The 17,154-nt window shown below is 39.7% G+C and overlaps 1 protein-coding gene across 1 annotated transcript in view; it reads right to left on the bottom strand.

Annotated features, from left to right (window-relative positions):
• Nucleotides 1-17,154, bottom strand: part of LOC130192289 (A disintegrin and metalloproteinase with thrombospondin motifs 7) — a 67,078-nt gene that overhangs the window by 24,080 nt on the left and 25,844 nt on the right. The window contains exons 9-15 of the mRNA XM_056412124.1: nt 11,194-11,338; nt 5,150-5,242; nt 3,312-3,457; nt 2,475-2,644; nt 2,239-2,372; nt 981-1,101; nt 592-836 (exon numbers count right to left, since the gene is read on the bottom strand). Of these exons, the coding sequence (XP_056268099.1) occupies nt 592-836; nt 981-1,101; nt 2,239-2,372; nt 2,475-2,644; nt 3,312-3,457; nt 5,150-5,242; nt 11,194-11,338 (1,054 nt within the window). The remainder of the gene's footprint in view (nt 1-591; nt 837-980; nt 1,102-2,238; nt 2,373-2,474; nt 2,645-3,311; nt 3,458-5,149; nt 5,243-11,193; nt 11,339-17,154) is intronic.

Here is a 17,154-nt window from a genome sequence, read left to right as displayed (position 1 = left end):
ATAAGAGTTAACATTAAAAGGGGTCTGAATACTTTCTGTACCCACTGTATACACAATTACAGAAAATAGACACAAGAGAGAGAATAAAGATGATACACTAGAGTTATACCACCAAAATGATGTCGAGAAAGTCATCACTTTATTTGACCCTATTAAACATTTGTGTTAAATTTGTGTCATAATTAGCACATGATTTCTTGAGATATGGCCAAGAACTGGTTTGTGAGGTCAGGATGACCTTTGACCACCGAATTACAATCAGTTCATCCTTGAGAAGTGAATGTTTGTGCCAAAATTCAAGAAATTCCCCGAAGGCGTTTATGAGATATCGTGTCTCAAGAAGATACAGACGTACGGACAACCTGGAACCAGCGACCGCGGAGAAATACCAACTCATTTAGGACCACATACAGACAACTACAATCCCTTATTGACAAGATATTCCCAGGAACTACGGGACTACTTCACCAAACTTGACTAGAAATGTTGCATATTTCCTGTGTGTGTGTCCACCACATCTGGCGTACTGGATTTGGCGTTCTGGTTTTAGTATTGGAAACTCAAAATATTAAATTCAGACGTGAATCCGACCTGAATCCACAGTGGCTCCATGGTGGGCCCCGGAGCCGTCAGGTTCTCCAGGTGTCCTGTCCTCTTGTAGGTGAATACCGTCCCGGCTGCCTTGTACTCGCCGTTCCACTGAATCGTCCAGCCCCCGTTCAGAAAATACTTCTCGAGGTTGTCACTTCGTAGCGCCAAGAAATTCCCGGCTTCCGCCACTTCCTCGATGCGGATGTCCCAGGCTGCCTCTGGGATCAGCCCAATGTCGACATAGCCTAGAGGACCCAGTTAAATTGAAGGACACAGATACTCTGGGTTGTTAGGCTTTTACCAAAGGAAGTTTTGTTTTGAAATTGTCATCCATGTCAAAATATCTTCCACGAAGTCTAATGCCAAAACACAGTGATTAAGAAACCTACCAAGTCCTTCGGTCTCCTCAAACATTCTCCTCACAGTTGTACAGGTAGAGCCGTTACCATGACACACGCCACAGCGATCCTGGATGGCACTGGAGTCGATCACATAGTCACAGCCTAAATTCTACAACACATACGCATCAAATTAACTCCAAAATGCATTATCTCAAACACACTTTAAAGTAATTAACCAGCAATGGTACAATTAGATAACAAGCACAGTGCTGCAATTAAGGTAGAGAATATTAAAGTGACATTTTTTATCAGAAGGACTTCATAAACCCTAAGGGGTTCGTCCATTTGTGCACAGAACACAAGCCTGACTCACCTAACCTCATCTGCCCTGGACTTGTTCAGAGAAAAGAAATCCTTAATATTGTTCCTTGCTGCTTTATTATTATTCTCACAACCTGTACTGAGTTAAAGGTAAAATATGGGATTGAAATACAGAAAAGGTTAGTCCTAAGAGATCATAATTCAAAATATAGAATAAGAACATTTTGGACGCTCAAAATGATTTAAATACTGGACAACTAAAACTACACGATAAAAATGTTTGGGGTCGATATAAACATTTACAAAAAATTAGTAAAATGATATGAATACATTTAATTATATATATAAATCTAATTGTATATAAATAAATAAATAAAATGATTCGAATGATCGAATTATATATATATATATGTATAATTTAAACGGGTGATTTATATACAAATTAAGTGTGACATGGTTCCACTTTATCTTTACATATTATTGCAAATAGTGATATATTATTTCTCTAAATTTGAATGAAGCCCCTTTAACGATAAACATTTTTAGAAATACTTGTTTGGCAAGCGACCCTTCAAAAGACCAAATGGTTTTCAGGTAAAAAATGTGGAAGACATATGGCTCCGGACATAAATGTCACAAAATGTCATGAAATCTGAGCCACAAAGTCTGTAATTGCTGTCCACTCAGTATCAAAACAACGTCTGGTGTATCAGTGACTGGCATTTTGGCCCCCGGGTGATAGGCAAGAGCAGTGAGATAACAGACACAATGTTTTTCTATAAAAAAGCTCATTTTCATGCAGAATGTCAAATGTACAACACTGGCTCGCAGAGAAAACAAACTAAATATACTGCATGACTAAAGCATAATCACGGACCTTAGAGATGGAATGATGGAATAATACAGTGACTGTTGTCAAACGCTTAAGAGGAGACCAGGAAACATATTTCCCAAAGTGTGGAATAGTAGGTTACAGTGTTGATACCTTACAGATGCCATTCACGCACACATCTCTGCTTTTGTTGCCTTTGTAGCACGGCGTCCCGTCGGCGACGTTCTCCTGCATCTTATCAGAGAAATGTTCAGCCAGTGGACGGCAGTGCAGCTCACAAGGGCTGACTGAGAGACGCAAAGGGGAGGGACACAACGTTGTGCTGAATGCTGCACAACAACCAAAAGGGGCCTCAAAACCAACTAAATGTTCCTCTTCCTTCCGCTCACCTCTGTTGATGACCGCTTCCCACTGGTAGAACCTGCCCTTGTATGGCACGGTGTTGAAGTGACCACACTGGATGTCTCTGAAGGTGGGCAGGTCACGAGCACACGGGCTGGTGTTGCAGATCTTGTACCTCCGTCTCTCTCCCAAACAATACTTCCCTCCGTGCATCGGACTGTTGGATCGTCAGAGACGGTATTTCAGTTCGGCTCATCGCTTTTAAAACGTTTGTGATGTGGTGAGAAATGGTGGCGTGAAGAGGAGACGTTTTAGATCTATATTTTAATTGTGTGCATTAAATCCTTTGTTTCTGTCAATAAATTAAAAGCAATGTCAAATATAGACACAAATCCAGTCCTTTTTTCAGCAATGCATTTTGGGTAATTTTACCAGATATTTTCTCCTTTCCTTGTACAGTGATGTCATGTATAAATCGCTATTGCAACTTCTGTATCAAATACTTTATTTTTTGTTACTTTTTAAAAAATGTAGATGATGTTGGGGAGGCTTTTTTTTATATTGGTATTGTTCATCATCTTCAAAATGTTTTCTTTCTTTCTGTTTTGTTTGTTGTTTGTATGAATCTTGAGATTTCCAGCTAGGAGAGGACAGAGAAGAGAGCCAGTGCTCTTTCTGTCTCGTAAAGAAGATTGTTGTTATTGTGTTTTAATATTATTATATTGAGACACTTGAATAAGTAAAGAAAGAAGGAATTTGCATTAGCTCATAATTAAGCCTCATCATTCGCAGAAAAAAAGGATTACAATACTAATTTAATTGTAAAACAATAGTTTAAAAAAAATTAATTCTGAAGTATTTTTAGGCTGATGAGTAAAACTTACACGGGGTCATCACAGTCTCTGTGGGCACTCCGGACTCCGACCCCACACGTCCTCGAACACGCCGACCACTCGCTCCACGACGCCCAGCCACCGCTCACACCCTCTGGCTGATATCCAACTGCCACACACTCTCCACTGAAACACCACTACAACAGAGGAGATCAAATTAATAAATACATTTACATACTGTGAGCGTCATCTTTTGGTTGTTATTTTAAGGATTGCATTCTTCCATGTTGAAATACAGACCGAAGCGCTTGCACTCTGATTGAAATACGCGAGGGCAAAGGGCAAAACTGCCCCTAAGAAATATAATGTTGCCCCTGATGTCACTAGAAGAGGGGCAAACAATGCACCCGTAATAATAAGATAATTTAATTGCGTTTTTGTTCTTTATTTTGTGTGTCCTATCTGTGTTGCCTGTACAAGGTAGGTACACAGAAAAACATATATAAAGATATAATTTTGAATTATTAAAAAACAAAGAAATATGTTATAATTGTGAATAGTTGTTTAAAAAATGTAATAATAAATAACCACAAAGAAATAAGAATACAATTGAATGTGATTGTCTGGTTTATGTTTTCTGCCTAATAGTCTTATTATTGTCATTTCTATGATAATTGCTCATATACTGTAAGCCTAAATAAGGATATTTCTTATTTTTGAACAAAAGTGAAATGTTATTTCACAAGTTTAAAAAAGTGCCCCCAATGTATTTTTAAATGCCCCTGGATTTCAAGTCAGTTGAAAAATATATCAATTTCCTACTCTGATCACAACTTTTCATGCACTTTTCATAAGAGCCGAGACGAGAGAGCTTACGTTTTATTGCTTAGCTTAAATGCATGTCACGGTAGTTTGTGTTGCTCCATTATTCACTCATTTTTTAGAGTTCAAAAATCACACATTTGCCTCAGAGGACTTCTGCCAACCTCATGTTTAAGTTCAAGTTATCTACCGTCATATGGACAATAACAAGGATGACCTTGACTGCAATAATATTCAACACTGCAAACATGGAGGACTCCCATGATGAGCCGCCTTAGAGGCTTTCAACAAGAATGGTGTAAGCAACATGTGGGAACTTATGTGCATTTAATTTGGCTCTGCCCGGAAATTAATAACTTTTGGATTGAAATTGGGAACCAAATATCCTCCATAATAAAATGTCCTATTGAGCTCAACCCTCTCATATGTATCCTAGGCCTACACTCTGTCTCCCCTGTATTAAACAGACATAGGAGAATCCTCAGTCTTCTGTGGTACTGCGCTGGGCTGTCTGTCCTCCAGCAGTGGATGGACAGCACCACACCGTCTGTCTGTAGTTGGCTTCACAATGTCCTCCAGCTGCTGCCACTGGAAAGACTCACGCATGTCCTCCAAGGAGACATAAACGGGTTATTTTCCATCTGGAATCCTTTTATGGATTTTATTGGCGAGGACTATGCCGAAACTATAAGAAGAGGTTTTGCAATCTTGGGACCCAAGTGACTCTGTGAATGATGGTTATAGTTGGTTCAATATGGAAGATGATGATTTATGTTTTTGTTGTTATTGTTGTTTTTTATTTTATTTTTTATTTTTCTTCCTTGTCTGATTGTCCGTATAGTTGGTTGTTTTGCAATTTTTTATTTATTCGGTTTTGATTGTCTGGTGTAACTTGTAAAAACTTAAAATAAAATGATTGAAAGAAAGAATGGTTGTCAACAACTAAATCACAATGCATGCCTCGTTCCCTTTAAAAAAACCCTGAGGCAAAAATATGTAATTTGTGATATTGGGCTATACAAAATAAACTGAGTTGAATTGACATGCTCATGAAATGGAAGCCTCACCTTGTCCTCCCCACAACGGGTCCCGTCCACAGCCCCGTCCAGCTTTGAGTGGCAGGTTGTTCCCACAGTGCACCACAGGGTGCTGCACACATTCTAGGAAAGCAGTGAGAGATTTGCGTTTTATACCGGCAACATGTGCACTTACGATTAAATGATTCAACATCAATAACGAATGTCTTTAAATTGCAGATTTGGTGTGGAAACAATCAATCTGGATGTGCAGTGCATTTCTTTGTTCTGTGTTGAAGATGTTTTTCCTGAGAAAAGCCACATCAGCTCGTTCAGAATATCAAAAGAACAGTGTGTCCTGTAGTCGCAATAATAATGAATGGAAAGACCAATAAGATGCAATTATTTCCCACAGTGGTACAGACGACTGATAACACCAAAAGGTTAAATGTTTGTGGGGAAGTTTTCTGGCTGATTGCTCCAATTATCTGAGCCCCTTCCCGTTGCTGTTGCGTGACATTTGTGTTGAATGAGTTTGCTCTAAATCATAACACTGTAGATTACGATGTTTTTTTTTAGGATTTGAACCTTCAGAATGCAACAATTTACAGTGATCTGTGAGCAATATTTTCAAATTAATAATCTCCAACTAATCTCCTGATGACAAAAGGATAAAGAGACCGATCATCTCATTTCATGAGAATGTTTAAACTTATAAAAAACAGTGGAGCTAACCATCTGGATAAGATTCTCCCCGGCTACAGGATTATTAATTATGGCTTATCTAGCTGAGTCTCCCGAAAAAAAGAAAGAAAAAAAGGAATAGAGTCTTTTCCAAACCAACTGAGCATCGAGCAACTTCAACAAAGACACAACGAGACATAACACGTACAGTGCGTCCAGGAAACAGTACTGCAACGCTCTCGTTGATGTAACTTTAAGATGAATGTAAAAACAGCAGCACGTGATTGAAGACCAGGATTGGACAGATTCATTTCAGTATCCACAAAAGAAAATGCACCATTTCTTTGTTTGCACGACAATTTCATAAAGTTCAAGATAAAAAATGTAAAAACTCTAAAATGAGGAAACAAGTTTTTGCAACAGTAGCATAAGTGGAATACAATTTATTGCAAAAGTAAACATTTTCGTTGGCTTAAAAAACACTCAAACAATACATGCATTAAACACTACTCATACACACACACACACACACACATCATTTTTCACTTTATGATGTTTTGTCCACTGTTTTGTCGTCCTCTAGGTGTTACGTCTATGTATTGTCTTTTGTCTTACAATAAAAAAATTAAAACTAAAATAAGAAGAAGTACCGGCTTGGTTTATGATATGAAAATACAATACAAATTTATATTTTCTACTTGTTTTTGTATAAATTGTTAAAAAAGGTGTAGATAATGACTGATCTAAACAGGTTTAAATGCATTGTTTATTTAATCTCTTTCACTCAAACAATCTACGCTGGATCGCGATGTCTGTTACATTAAATGGGCATACAGTCTAAAATAATTCTTACAGTTCCAGATAACTGGACATTTGTCAACATGAAAATCAAAAATTCTCAATATAGTATTTTGTATGTTTTTTCTGATTGTCGTGATCATGGAAATGTTGTTCACTCCTGGCATGATTGTGTACCTCATGCACGACTAGCAAGCACATGGTGACTTACATGTATGTGCACCAGCATGGCGTTGCTGAGATACACACATGCTCGCTGACTGCTTTAAAGGTCGTGTCAATCAAATGACTTTATTATATCCTCCGGTTTCATGAATAAAAAAAGAAGACTAGCATCTGCGGATGCCTCCAATCTTGTATACATCACCCTCAAGTGTAAATATACACATCATTCATGATGGACCAACAAACTGGATGTCAACACGTCTATGTTTGTACACGGGAAAACTCCAGAGTACCTTCGGTAAGCATGCGAAGAAACGAGAAAGAGGCGCCACTCCTCTTTGAAAGAAAGTGACTGGGAATCTGTTACTGGGTTTGATTTGGCTTGAACAGTGTTGTAAGTCTGTAAGCGTCCACAGTTGTTTTTCTATCCTGGGGCGGTGCAAATGTTGGAACAAATCATATAAATGAGACATTATGTTGTTACTTTAAGGAAATGGTGAACAAAACATGCGTGTCCAATTATTTGCCATTCTTGCTGCTCTGGTCTGATGTGCTGCGTAAATCATTCAGATCTGCTCCCAGCCATAATACACAGGAGGCTTACAAAGCTTTACGACTTTACGATTCTATGGCAGACAGGATTCATATCAAATCCGTCAACTCAAACACACACACACACACACACACACACGCAGGGAAGACGCCCCACAATTAGTCAATCTATGCAAATCCCGTGTATAAAATGCATGTCCATCGTTACGATAGTTCGGTCACGCCAGGTCCAACAGATTATACCGCTTCACACCCCGTTAGTCATCGGCTCCATCCTTTTAAAATCTCAACCCCGGCGCTCTAATTCCCTCGTGCCACATGTGTCGTGGCTGCATGCTGTACGAGGAGCGTTTTGCTTGTGCAGGGAGTTTTGAGCCGCTCACAGATACAGAACATTAAATGAAACCAGTGGGCTGTTAGAGGAACACACAGGGGCCCTTCAGACCTGCTCGTCAGAAGATTTAATTAATAGCTTCTGAAACCTCCTCTCTCTAAAGCTTTCTCACAACCGGGGGACATGTTTGACCATATTACACAACCAATTATCCGTTACGGTCATTCTTTCTGTCACTTTTCATGCAAGTACAACACTTTGAATGTCTCCCAGGAGAGACCTTCTGAAAAGGTGACCCCATCTATCGGCACATTACGCAGAGTACATTACGCCACCCTTCTCTCATTGACGGGCGTTGAGAACAACTCTGAACGAACAAGCCTTCCAACGAGGTCGAATAACACGTCGTGCAAACTACTTAACCTGTTTATTCCGATTAAAAGTTGTATACCATAATGATTGTATTGCGAACAAACAATAAATGTTCCTTTTAACCCTTGTGTTGCCTTAGGGTCATTTTGACCCGAATCAATATTACACCCTCCCCCAGCCTTAGGATTAATTTGACCCCATTCAATGTTTAATGTCGGTGTTCTTTCGGTAGTCAACAAACAAACATAAAGTGCCTCACACTTAAACTTGGAAAACAATATTAATTCTAATAATTTTCTGGAGGTTTTAATTGCTGGCGTCAAATTGAACCCAAAGGGTAAAATATGTTAGTAAATATAAAGGTAACAGGAGGGTGAAACATTGAATCGGGTCAAAATGACCCAAAGGCGGGGGGAGGGTGTAATATTGATTCGGGTCAAAATGACCCTAAGGCAACACAAGGGTTAAAAGTAATATGAAGACGTAGTTGAGAAGATAGAAGGACTCATACAGGTCTACCGAAGGCTGAGCGGCACTATAAAGCAAAGCAGAATTGATGCTGGCTAACACATGTGTTATCCTTGGTGGTGCCGGACACAATATAACAAACACAAAACAACAAGGCAATAAATCTGCCTTGTTATTTTGAATCATCACGCAAGGCCACAGGACATTTCGGCATTTACAAATATTAGTTGTGACCTTTCACCACGATGTCTTGTTTAAAGTCAGAGTTACTCATTTTAAAATGCCTGAGTTTGAAACTCAAGCCTCAAACTCTTTGAAGTTCTCCACAAACTGGACTTCTTGAATGGTATTCATTGTGTACTTGTAGAAATGTATACACAGCTGCCCTTGCAGTCTCTTAATCCAATGCTCCCGTTGGTCTTAATGCGGCCTAAGACAGTTAACTAAAAGGTCAGCGCTATTTCTCCTCCCGCTCCCGTCTGGGTTATTTAAAATAGGAGATGAGTTACGTCTCGGTGGTGAAAGCCCGAGATGAGATCCTTCCGGATAGATCGACATTTTGAAAGATTACACTCAGCTGTCAAGGTGTCATCTGAATAAAACATTCTTATAAATTGTTAATGGCAGAATACCACAGAGACTTAAAGTCCACTCTGCATTTGACGAGGATCTATTTAACCGATGTATAAAGTGACAAGGATTCTAATCAAGTGACACTAATGAAAACAACTTCAGTACAATTGCTATTGTAGAGGCTCACAGCTTGGAGACATAATTCACTGTCCAGCTGGCTGGGAACATCTTCATCCTCCCAAATAACTGACGAGCAGAGGTATATTTTCTATTAGATTTCGGGGAACCAAATTATGGAATATTACTTTTCCCTCCGAACAAAGAAATGTCCGTCCATAAAACGTTCAAAAATTATCAAAAATAAATTCTAATTGCTGTTTTGTCAGAGTTTTTTTATCGATTAGTGTTAATTTTTTTCTTGTTTTAGCTGTTATATCAAAATATTTAGGCGTTTCACTCATGGGGACTTGTAGTATTACCATTGCTTAGGAAATGGCAGAGGGGTATCATCCAATATCCTGAAACAACGCAAGCCATACTTACTTTCACATGCACACACACGCTCACACACATGCCTTGATATAATAATAAAAAAATCTTTTGTTCTTCTTTTGTAGTCTCTCATGTATTTTTCATTTTATGTTTGTACAATTTAAATATTATATAGATGGAGGCTTCAAATAAGCCCAGTTGGCTTGTTGTCTCTTCATGCACAGTGATATTCATTTTGTAATATTTATTTTATTGTTTAAATTGTGCACACAAAAAAACATATATATTAGCAGGTGTGCAATTGTTGATAATGACTACTACAATATACAGCAAAGTGCAGAGGGTTGTGGTTTGAGGCAGTTGAATGGACAACATTCTGAGATGAGATTTATATGCTTTAATGTTACAAAAAACACTATTTTTCTCATACGTCTGTCTGAATAAACCTGTATTCACTCGCTCCACCATGTTACGCCCGTCTCTTTAAGAACCCCTCCTGTAATAGCACGGTCTGATTGGCGTGCGTGAATAATGACACATCTTTGCAAAGGTTCTTAAGCCGTGGGCGGTATAATCATATTCTAATGAGCCTCCATGCGAGCGAGGAAGAGTAGTCAAACGTGAATGACTTCAATCATACGTTTTCTGAACCAGGCACACACAAAGAAAATGTGTTGTCTTATTTCAAATTGTGTGGGTTGATATTATAAAGTTTGCGCACTAGCAGTGAAAAAAGTGAGGTTTATTTGAATATTAAAAGAATTCCATTTTAAATAATCAAGAAAGCACAAGCTGTGGACACTAAAGAAGGCGTGTGTGTGTGTGTGTGTGTGTGTAAAGAAGACTGATTACGATAGTGAAGTGACCGATACTGCAGACATGTGTCCCGATTTAGTATATAATAATAATAATAATAATAATAATAAAAATGTTGATAACTATCAGTAACTCTGATTGCTTATTCTGGCTATCATTTTTCAAACACTTGTTTATTTATTTTTCCCAATGAACGAAGACGAATCAACAACCAAACGATATGCTGGTTCTTGTTAGGATGTGATTGCCATACCGTTTTTGAGTCTCTTTCACCGTCAGATCATAATCCATATAAGAGAGCGCCTGATAAAAGTTACATTTGCAGTATGCTGCTCTACTTTAAATAAAATGTTTTATTTAAAAAAAAGTAGTGCCAGTCTTGTCATTTCTGTAGGGTTATATTTATATTACAAGTATTGTTTCTTAAAAATCAAATATCAGTTAAAAAGAGAAAAGTACCTTGTCTTTTCTCTTTGGGATGATTCAAATACAATATTTAAATCAATAAGAAACAAGAAAAAGATTGTTGTTGTTGTTATGTTGATCAAAGTAAAGTTTGAACAGCACATACTGTACTGAACACATAATAGGGTTATGGAAGAATGGAGGAGGCACAGAACATAGAGAGAGAGACATTTTTCAATCAGAGCTTTAAGAGTAGACGGGCGGGTCGAATCAGAAGCAAATAGACATGAAAACAAAACAAAAAGAAAGGAGCAAAGGTGGAATTGAAAAAACAGCAGAGAAAGTAAAGAATGAGAAAACGGGAGAAGCCCGCTCTTTTCCATAGAACTGCACATGGCTTTGTTTGGGATGTATTGTGGATGCATTCGAGCCTTACGTCCATGTCGTCGCAGAGCAGGGACCCGGATCCATACTGCAGCCGACACTGATGGGCAGAGCTGTACAGAACCCCGGGCAGCACTGAGTCCAGAGAGCGCTCGTCCTTTATGGGGATGTCGTCGAGGCACCAGCCCCAGCCTCGACTGTGAGGGAGGAGAAGAGCGGGGCGGATGACTACAAAAAAAGTCTGCTACAGTTTAACAATGTAGTTTGGGGTTATTTGGACACAAGTACACACACACACATACATACAGGATAGTTATTCAACATTATTTCATTAATTGGCTTTCTGGAGTTGACTTTCAACTATGAAAGCTTTCACAAAGACTGCAGAAGCTCTAGAGATGGGCGGGTCCTCACCAGGAAGTATCCTGTACCCCCAATGTAATGGACTGAGGCAACAGGTGTTTGCTTGCAATAAATGGCGTCCATGTTGCGTTAGTTTGCAATTCCCGTGTACTATTTGGTAAACAGTGGAGCAACACTACAGCAGTGCATTTTCACAAAGAGCAAAAATCAACCGAGATCTTATCTTAATTAAGCTGACAAGCCAATCAAGGAGCACTTTACATCTCTCTCAGTCCCAAAACACTCATGTTTTATCCTCATAATAAAAAATGATGAGAAATTTTCCTAATTAGTATACCAGTTCTTGAGTTCGGGCCAAACGTGTGTTTTGTCAGCTCACATTGACCTTCAACTTCCAAAAGTTGAACCAGTTGATCTCTGAGATATGTGGACGTTTGGGCAAAATCTAAAGAAATCCAGGCGTTCCTGAGATCTTGCTTTCACAAGAATGGACAGGTTGGACGAAGAAATAACAAGATAAGATAAGATAAGATAATCCTTTATTAGTCCCACAGCGGGGAAATTTCAGGATCACAGCAGCGGCGCGGCGGCTGTCAAAAGGTGTTGATCTTAAGGTACGCCATACCATCTCAGACCACTAGCAGCGCTGTGGAGCAGGGTTTTTACAAGCGGGTCCCCGTTTTGTTTTGTGCACAAGACGATGGACGCACACGATTATAAATGTAAGATTCCTGCCGACGGTTTCACACTATTCCATTTTTCCACAGGTGGCGGTAATGCACTGGGAAAAGCAGAAATGCGGCAGTAATGGCGAAGAAAAAAAGCAAGGAAATGCATTCAACGTGTTTCTCAGATCTTACAGACACATCCGATGTGTTTTGGTGACGCTGAATGTTGAGTGTTTTGACACAGTGCTCTGGTATAAATGAAACGGACTGACTTGTTGTAAATGTAAACACTTAAAGTCTAAAGTCAGCTTTTGTTTGTGAGCACAACTCTCAGAACCTCCCCTCCTCCCACAACGCACAAAGAGACAAGCAGCGTCTTTAAAGAATCAATCAGCAGGGTGATTACTGATTCCTCAGTACGCGTTAACGTAATGGACCATCGAGGAATCAAACCAGGAAAATGAATCATGCAGAATGTGCTGCGAGCCTGTCTGAGGCTCGCCCCCCTCCACGACACGACGGTTGTTCAAGCGGCCGCGGGAGGCTGGAGTTGCAGTCGGTGTTTCATTGCGAGAGCGTATATGTACCGTATGTGCATTTCACGGACGATCGCACAAACAAGATGAACACCAAGGATGTTTGTTAACTCCAGCAGAAGCAATCGAGTTCAATCCAAAGTTCATTGACGAGTCGATTTGAGAACTGTCCAATCACAGCAAGCGTGGCCCGGGTTCGATCCCTGATGGTCCTTCTGCGTGGAGTTTGCATGTCTCCGATTGACCTGAGCTGCATGTCTTTGGACTGTGGGAGGAAGCTGGAGAACATGCGGGTTCCCTCCGGGTTCTCCGGCTTCCTCCCACAGTCCAAAGACATGCAGCTCAGGTCAATCGGAGACATGCAAACTGCCCGTAGGCGTAAATGGTTGCCTGTCTCTATATGAGCCCTGAGATGGACTGGCGACCTTCTCAGGGTGAACGCCGCCTTCGCCCCGATGTCAGCTGGGATCGGCTCCAGTGGCCCCGCAACCCCAAAAATAAGCAGTTTGTATAATGGAATGGAAAGATTTATGTCTTGGGCTCTTTGGTGAAATAGCGATTAGTGCCACAGATGAGCTGAAAATAGTTCTACTCACCTTGACCACGCGGACGGTTTGACCGTCGCGGTCGTCAGCTGGTTACGAGATGAAATTTGGGGGAAAAGAAGCGGCGTCATTACCACTTGAGTTCCAGAGGAGTGAGTCCAGCAAAGGGAACCGATTAAAACTTTGTTCCGAGTCTCTTTATAGATTCCCATTCCCATCGTCAATTACACTTCTGTCAGTCACAATAATGGTATATTTTTTCAAATATATTATTTAAGCTGAAGCTTGGGTTGGTAATCTTTTTCAAAAGATAGTCACAGATTCGAACTTCCTTTGTGTTTGTCGGTTGCATCGCAAACATACAGGGACTATTTTCTCTCGGCTACTGAAATGCAATACACAACTATTTTGTGCTGAAAGGCAGCTTACTATTTACTTGCTATTTATAATGTCGCATGTTTGCCTTGAAGAGGACATTATTGACGATACAGTACTGCCTCTCGTACCTTATTGCTTAATTATAACTTGCAGGGTGCATGTTTCAAAAAACTGATAAGAAATAACAAAAATAAGTGGTTATTTACTAATATTTACCTCCCTAGCGTCCGTGTTCACACAGGTGAAGATGACAATAAGGTCTTTACAACATAAACCCCCCAAACATACACACTTGCATTCTTCTTATCTGCGAATGACAGAAATAAACAGCATAATAACATAACAAATATATAAATACAAAATAACACCCTGAAGCACTCATTAATTACTGTATTACAAAAAAAGAACAAACAGATGTTCAGTTTAATCATTCGTTTTGCCACGACTGAATTTACCGGCACCCAAATATCCAACACGACAACGCTCATGGGGTGTAATGATGCTGTGTTAAGTACATAGATTGAGCCTTGTGACCTTATATGGCTTAGATGTAATAGATATCATATAAAAGACTATGAAGAGAGAGCCCAAGTGAAGCAGAGTGTGTAGATGCTTTTAGTCCCTTGTTGAACGTAAAGTGAGCCCCCATCGATCCAGGGTCATGGACCCAGGCTGTTGCCTAGCAATGCAATTACGATGAAAAGGTCTATTTATTTACTCTAAGGTCGGGCCAGGCGATGCTGCTCTGCCACCCGGCCACATTACACTCTTTGTGCTTTTTAACTGCGCCACCTGGAAGAAATCAAAACATTCAAGACCTAGTTAAAGCTGCGCTAATTGTTTTATTGCCATTCGGAGGCAGCGCAACAAGCTGTAGACGCGGTTATTAACTCATGAGTGAAATATATGGAGCTTTTCTCCTGCTAAATGTTCCTCTATGTTCACCAGCTGCTGGCTAACGTCATGTGTTTGTTGTGGAGCAGGTCATGTCCAGTTTATCGGACGTTTTTCTACTGAAAGCTGCTGCGCCTGAAAGCACCGCCGGTCTGAGGGACGAGGATGAACCAGAACTAGATTTATTAAAAGCAATCCAAAGTCTACGGCTGACAATTAAATAGCACTGCAATAATAATAAACATGCTTGCATCCAAGCTGTTCTTTAATGTTTTATTTATTTACAAAAAAAAGGTATAAAATAACAAACACACTAATCTTTTTGGCCTCGTAACTGTTTCAAGGCAATTTATTTCTACCTTTAAATATATTCTCCTGTTGCATGTTGAGAAATGAATGAATGAACTGTATTCGGATCATTTGTTTATCGTTATCTGGACATTTCGCACAAATTCAATGAATAAATCACTCTTATTGGCTTTTTACCTGCGAGGAGTTGGGGGCAGTGGCGTGCCGAGTGTGAGACGCTAACACTGAGCTGAAAACAAACAAGTATTTACATAATGTATATGAGTGGAGGTGAGCCTGAAGGCAGGAGCACGTGTACATGTGCATAAAAGCATCACAAATAAAACTCCTGTGTGACAGCTGACGTAAAATGAAAAATTGGCTCAGGCTCTCAGGCATATCTCAATATAGACGATCAATCAATATACCAATCAGTTAAAAAATACTTTGATCGGCCCCGATACCAATTTTTGAGATCGGTTCTGGACATCCCAAGTTAATACCCATATATGCTGAGAGCAACTTTAAAAGAGCAGGAACTGCATAAATAATACATGTCCTAAAATGTAAACTATAAAAATATAACAAAACTAAAAACTTGCTAAAAATGTAAGCCTATAAATGCACATGCAATATAAAATACATCTTCCCCTTTTATTCATGATACACTTTGATTGTTTCTGTCAAACCCCTTAAGAAAACATTCTGATCTCATGAGTTAACCTAAATACAAAAAAAAGACAACAAAAAAATAGATAAATCAGATTAAACGAAACCGACCAGCAGCAATTAAAAAGTTCTCCATCGGTGCCTCCGGAGGGCAAATTAGTTTCTACTGTGACCTTTGTCAAAGCCAGCTTTACTGGAATGTGTATGTCAATTAATAAACGTGTTCCTGAATTCACTCACTTCATAGACAAATTCAATATAGATATGAAAACAAAACAATAAAAAACAAACAAAGCCTACAGTGTGTACATTTCCATATGGGATTTGATGAAATATGCTACCTAATGTGTGAGATATCTTCAGGCTGTCTTGTGTGCGGTTCCTCTATGCAGCAATTAGATGAACTTGAAATGAGGGTTACGGCCTTTCAGGAAGTCTACTTTGGACGTGTAATGGCATCCGTGTTTACGAGCAGCCCATCTTTGTGATAATATCTAAACCACTCAGCTCAGCCTGACCCTTCACATTCCATGTAAAATAACACCTACGGACCAAACCTCTGAAGCAGCACAGAGCGGCGGAGGCCTGCGGGACAACGACACAAAAGGAGCCTTGTGCTGCAGTCAGTGAAAGAAATAAAAAAAAGGAAAGGGGGGGTGGAGGGGTGGGGCTGTTATTTAGAGCGATGAGACGGGAAGACAAATATCAAAGAAATGATCAATTCAAATTTACTGGTTTTGGAGGTCAAAAGACATGGACGCACCAGCTGGGAGGGGGAAGGGTGGGAAGTGGGCTTTATCTCTCTGTCACAGTAAATGGGCTAGTCTTTATCTTTTATCATTTGGACCATATTTGTGAATGCTTTTTACCTTGATGTAAAGTTAAATTGCAAGTCCCCTGTTGAACTCGGGGTCCGCCCCGAGCTCCTCCCTCCACGGACCGTGATTATAAATGTATTTGTGATGTTCATCATTGAGGGAGAAGATACGTTTCCCTCGGAAATATAAGTCAAAATGCAGTTTGAATTGAATTGTTGAATGAGAAAAGATTCTTTTTATTTTGGTGACAGATTTCAATTTGTATTTCCTTTCATTCAAAATGTCCAAACGGCACTGAACAGAGAACAGCTACGGTTTGTTTTTCAGGCATTTTGTCATAAACCATTTTTTTTTATAACATTGTTTGACATTTAGAGGGCAATGAAAAGCCAGAAAATCTCCTGCGGGGAACAATAATTACTGCACCGAATCGAATGGCAATCCATCCAATAGTCGACAATATTTGACTTAAACCCCCCCATGTGTGAACCTTCATCAGAGCAAGAGGACAAGTCAAGACAATCGGGATAAATCATATAGTCTTTACAAAAGCACTGACACAAACTATTAACTAAAACATGGGTGGGAAATGGTGCTTTCAAGTGCTGCTCAAAGCTCCCGTCTCCTTTTTAATTACCATTGCCCAGACACAAACACATAAACCAGAGGCCTTTGGAAAGCAACCTCCCACCAGACTAAATATCGCCCCACGGCTATTTTTTTTTCCACAGTGGAGTCAAGAAGCCACAATACTGTCACACAGCTGAACACCCACTAAATGAATTCCAGATGCTGGGAGCTGAACAACTGGCCAACTACAGTGAGATATCTCAGACGTTCAACAAATATGCTGC

The sequence above is a fragment of the Pseudoliparis swirei genome, chromosome 4, assembly GCF_029220125.1.
Source record: "Pseudoliparis swirei isolate HS2019 ecotype Mariana Trench chromosome 4, NWPU_hadal_v1, whole genome shotgun sequence".
NCBI classification, from domain to species: Eukaryota; Metazoa; Chordata; class Actinopteri; order Perciformes; family Liparidae; genus Pseudoliparis; species Pseudoliparis swirei.
The sequence above is the reverse complement of the archived record's forward strand: the minus strand, read 5'-3'. Positions and strand labels throughout refer to the sequence as shown.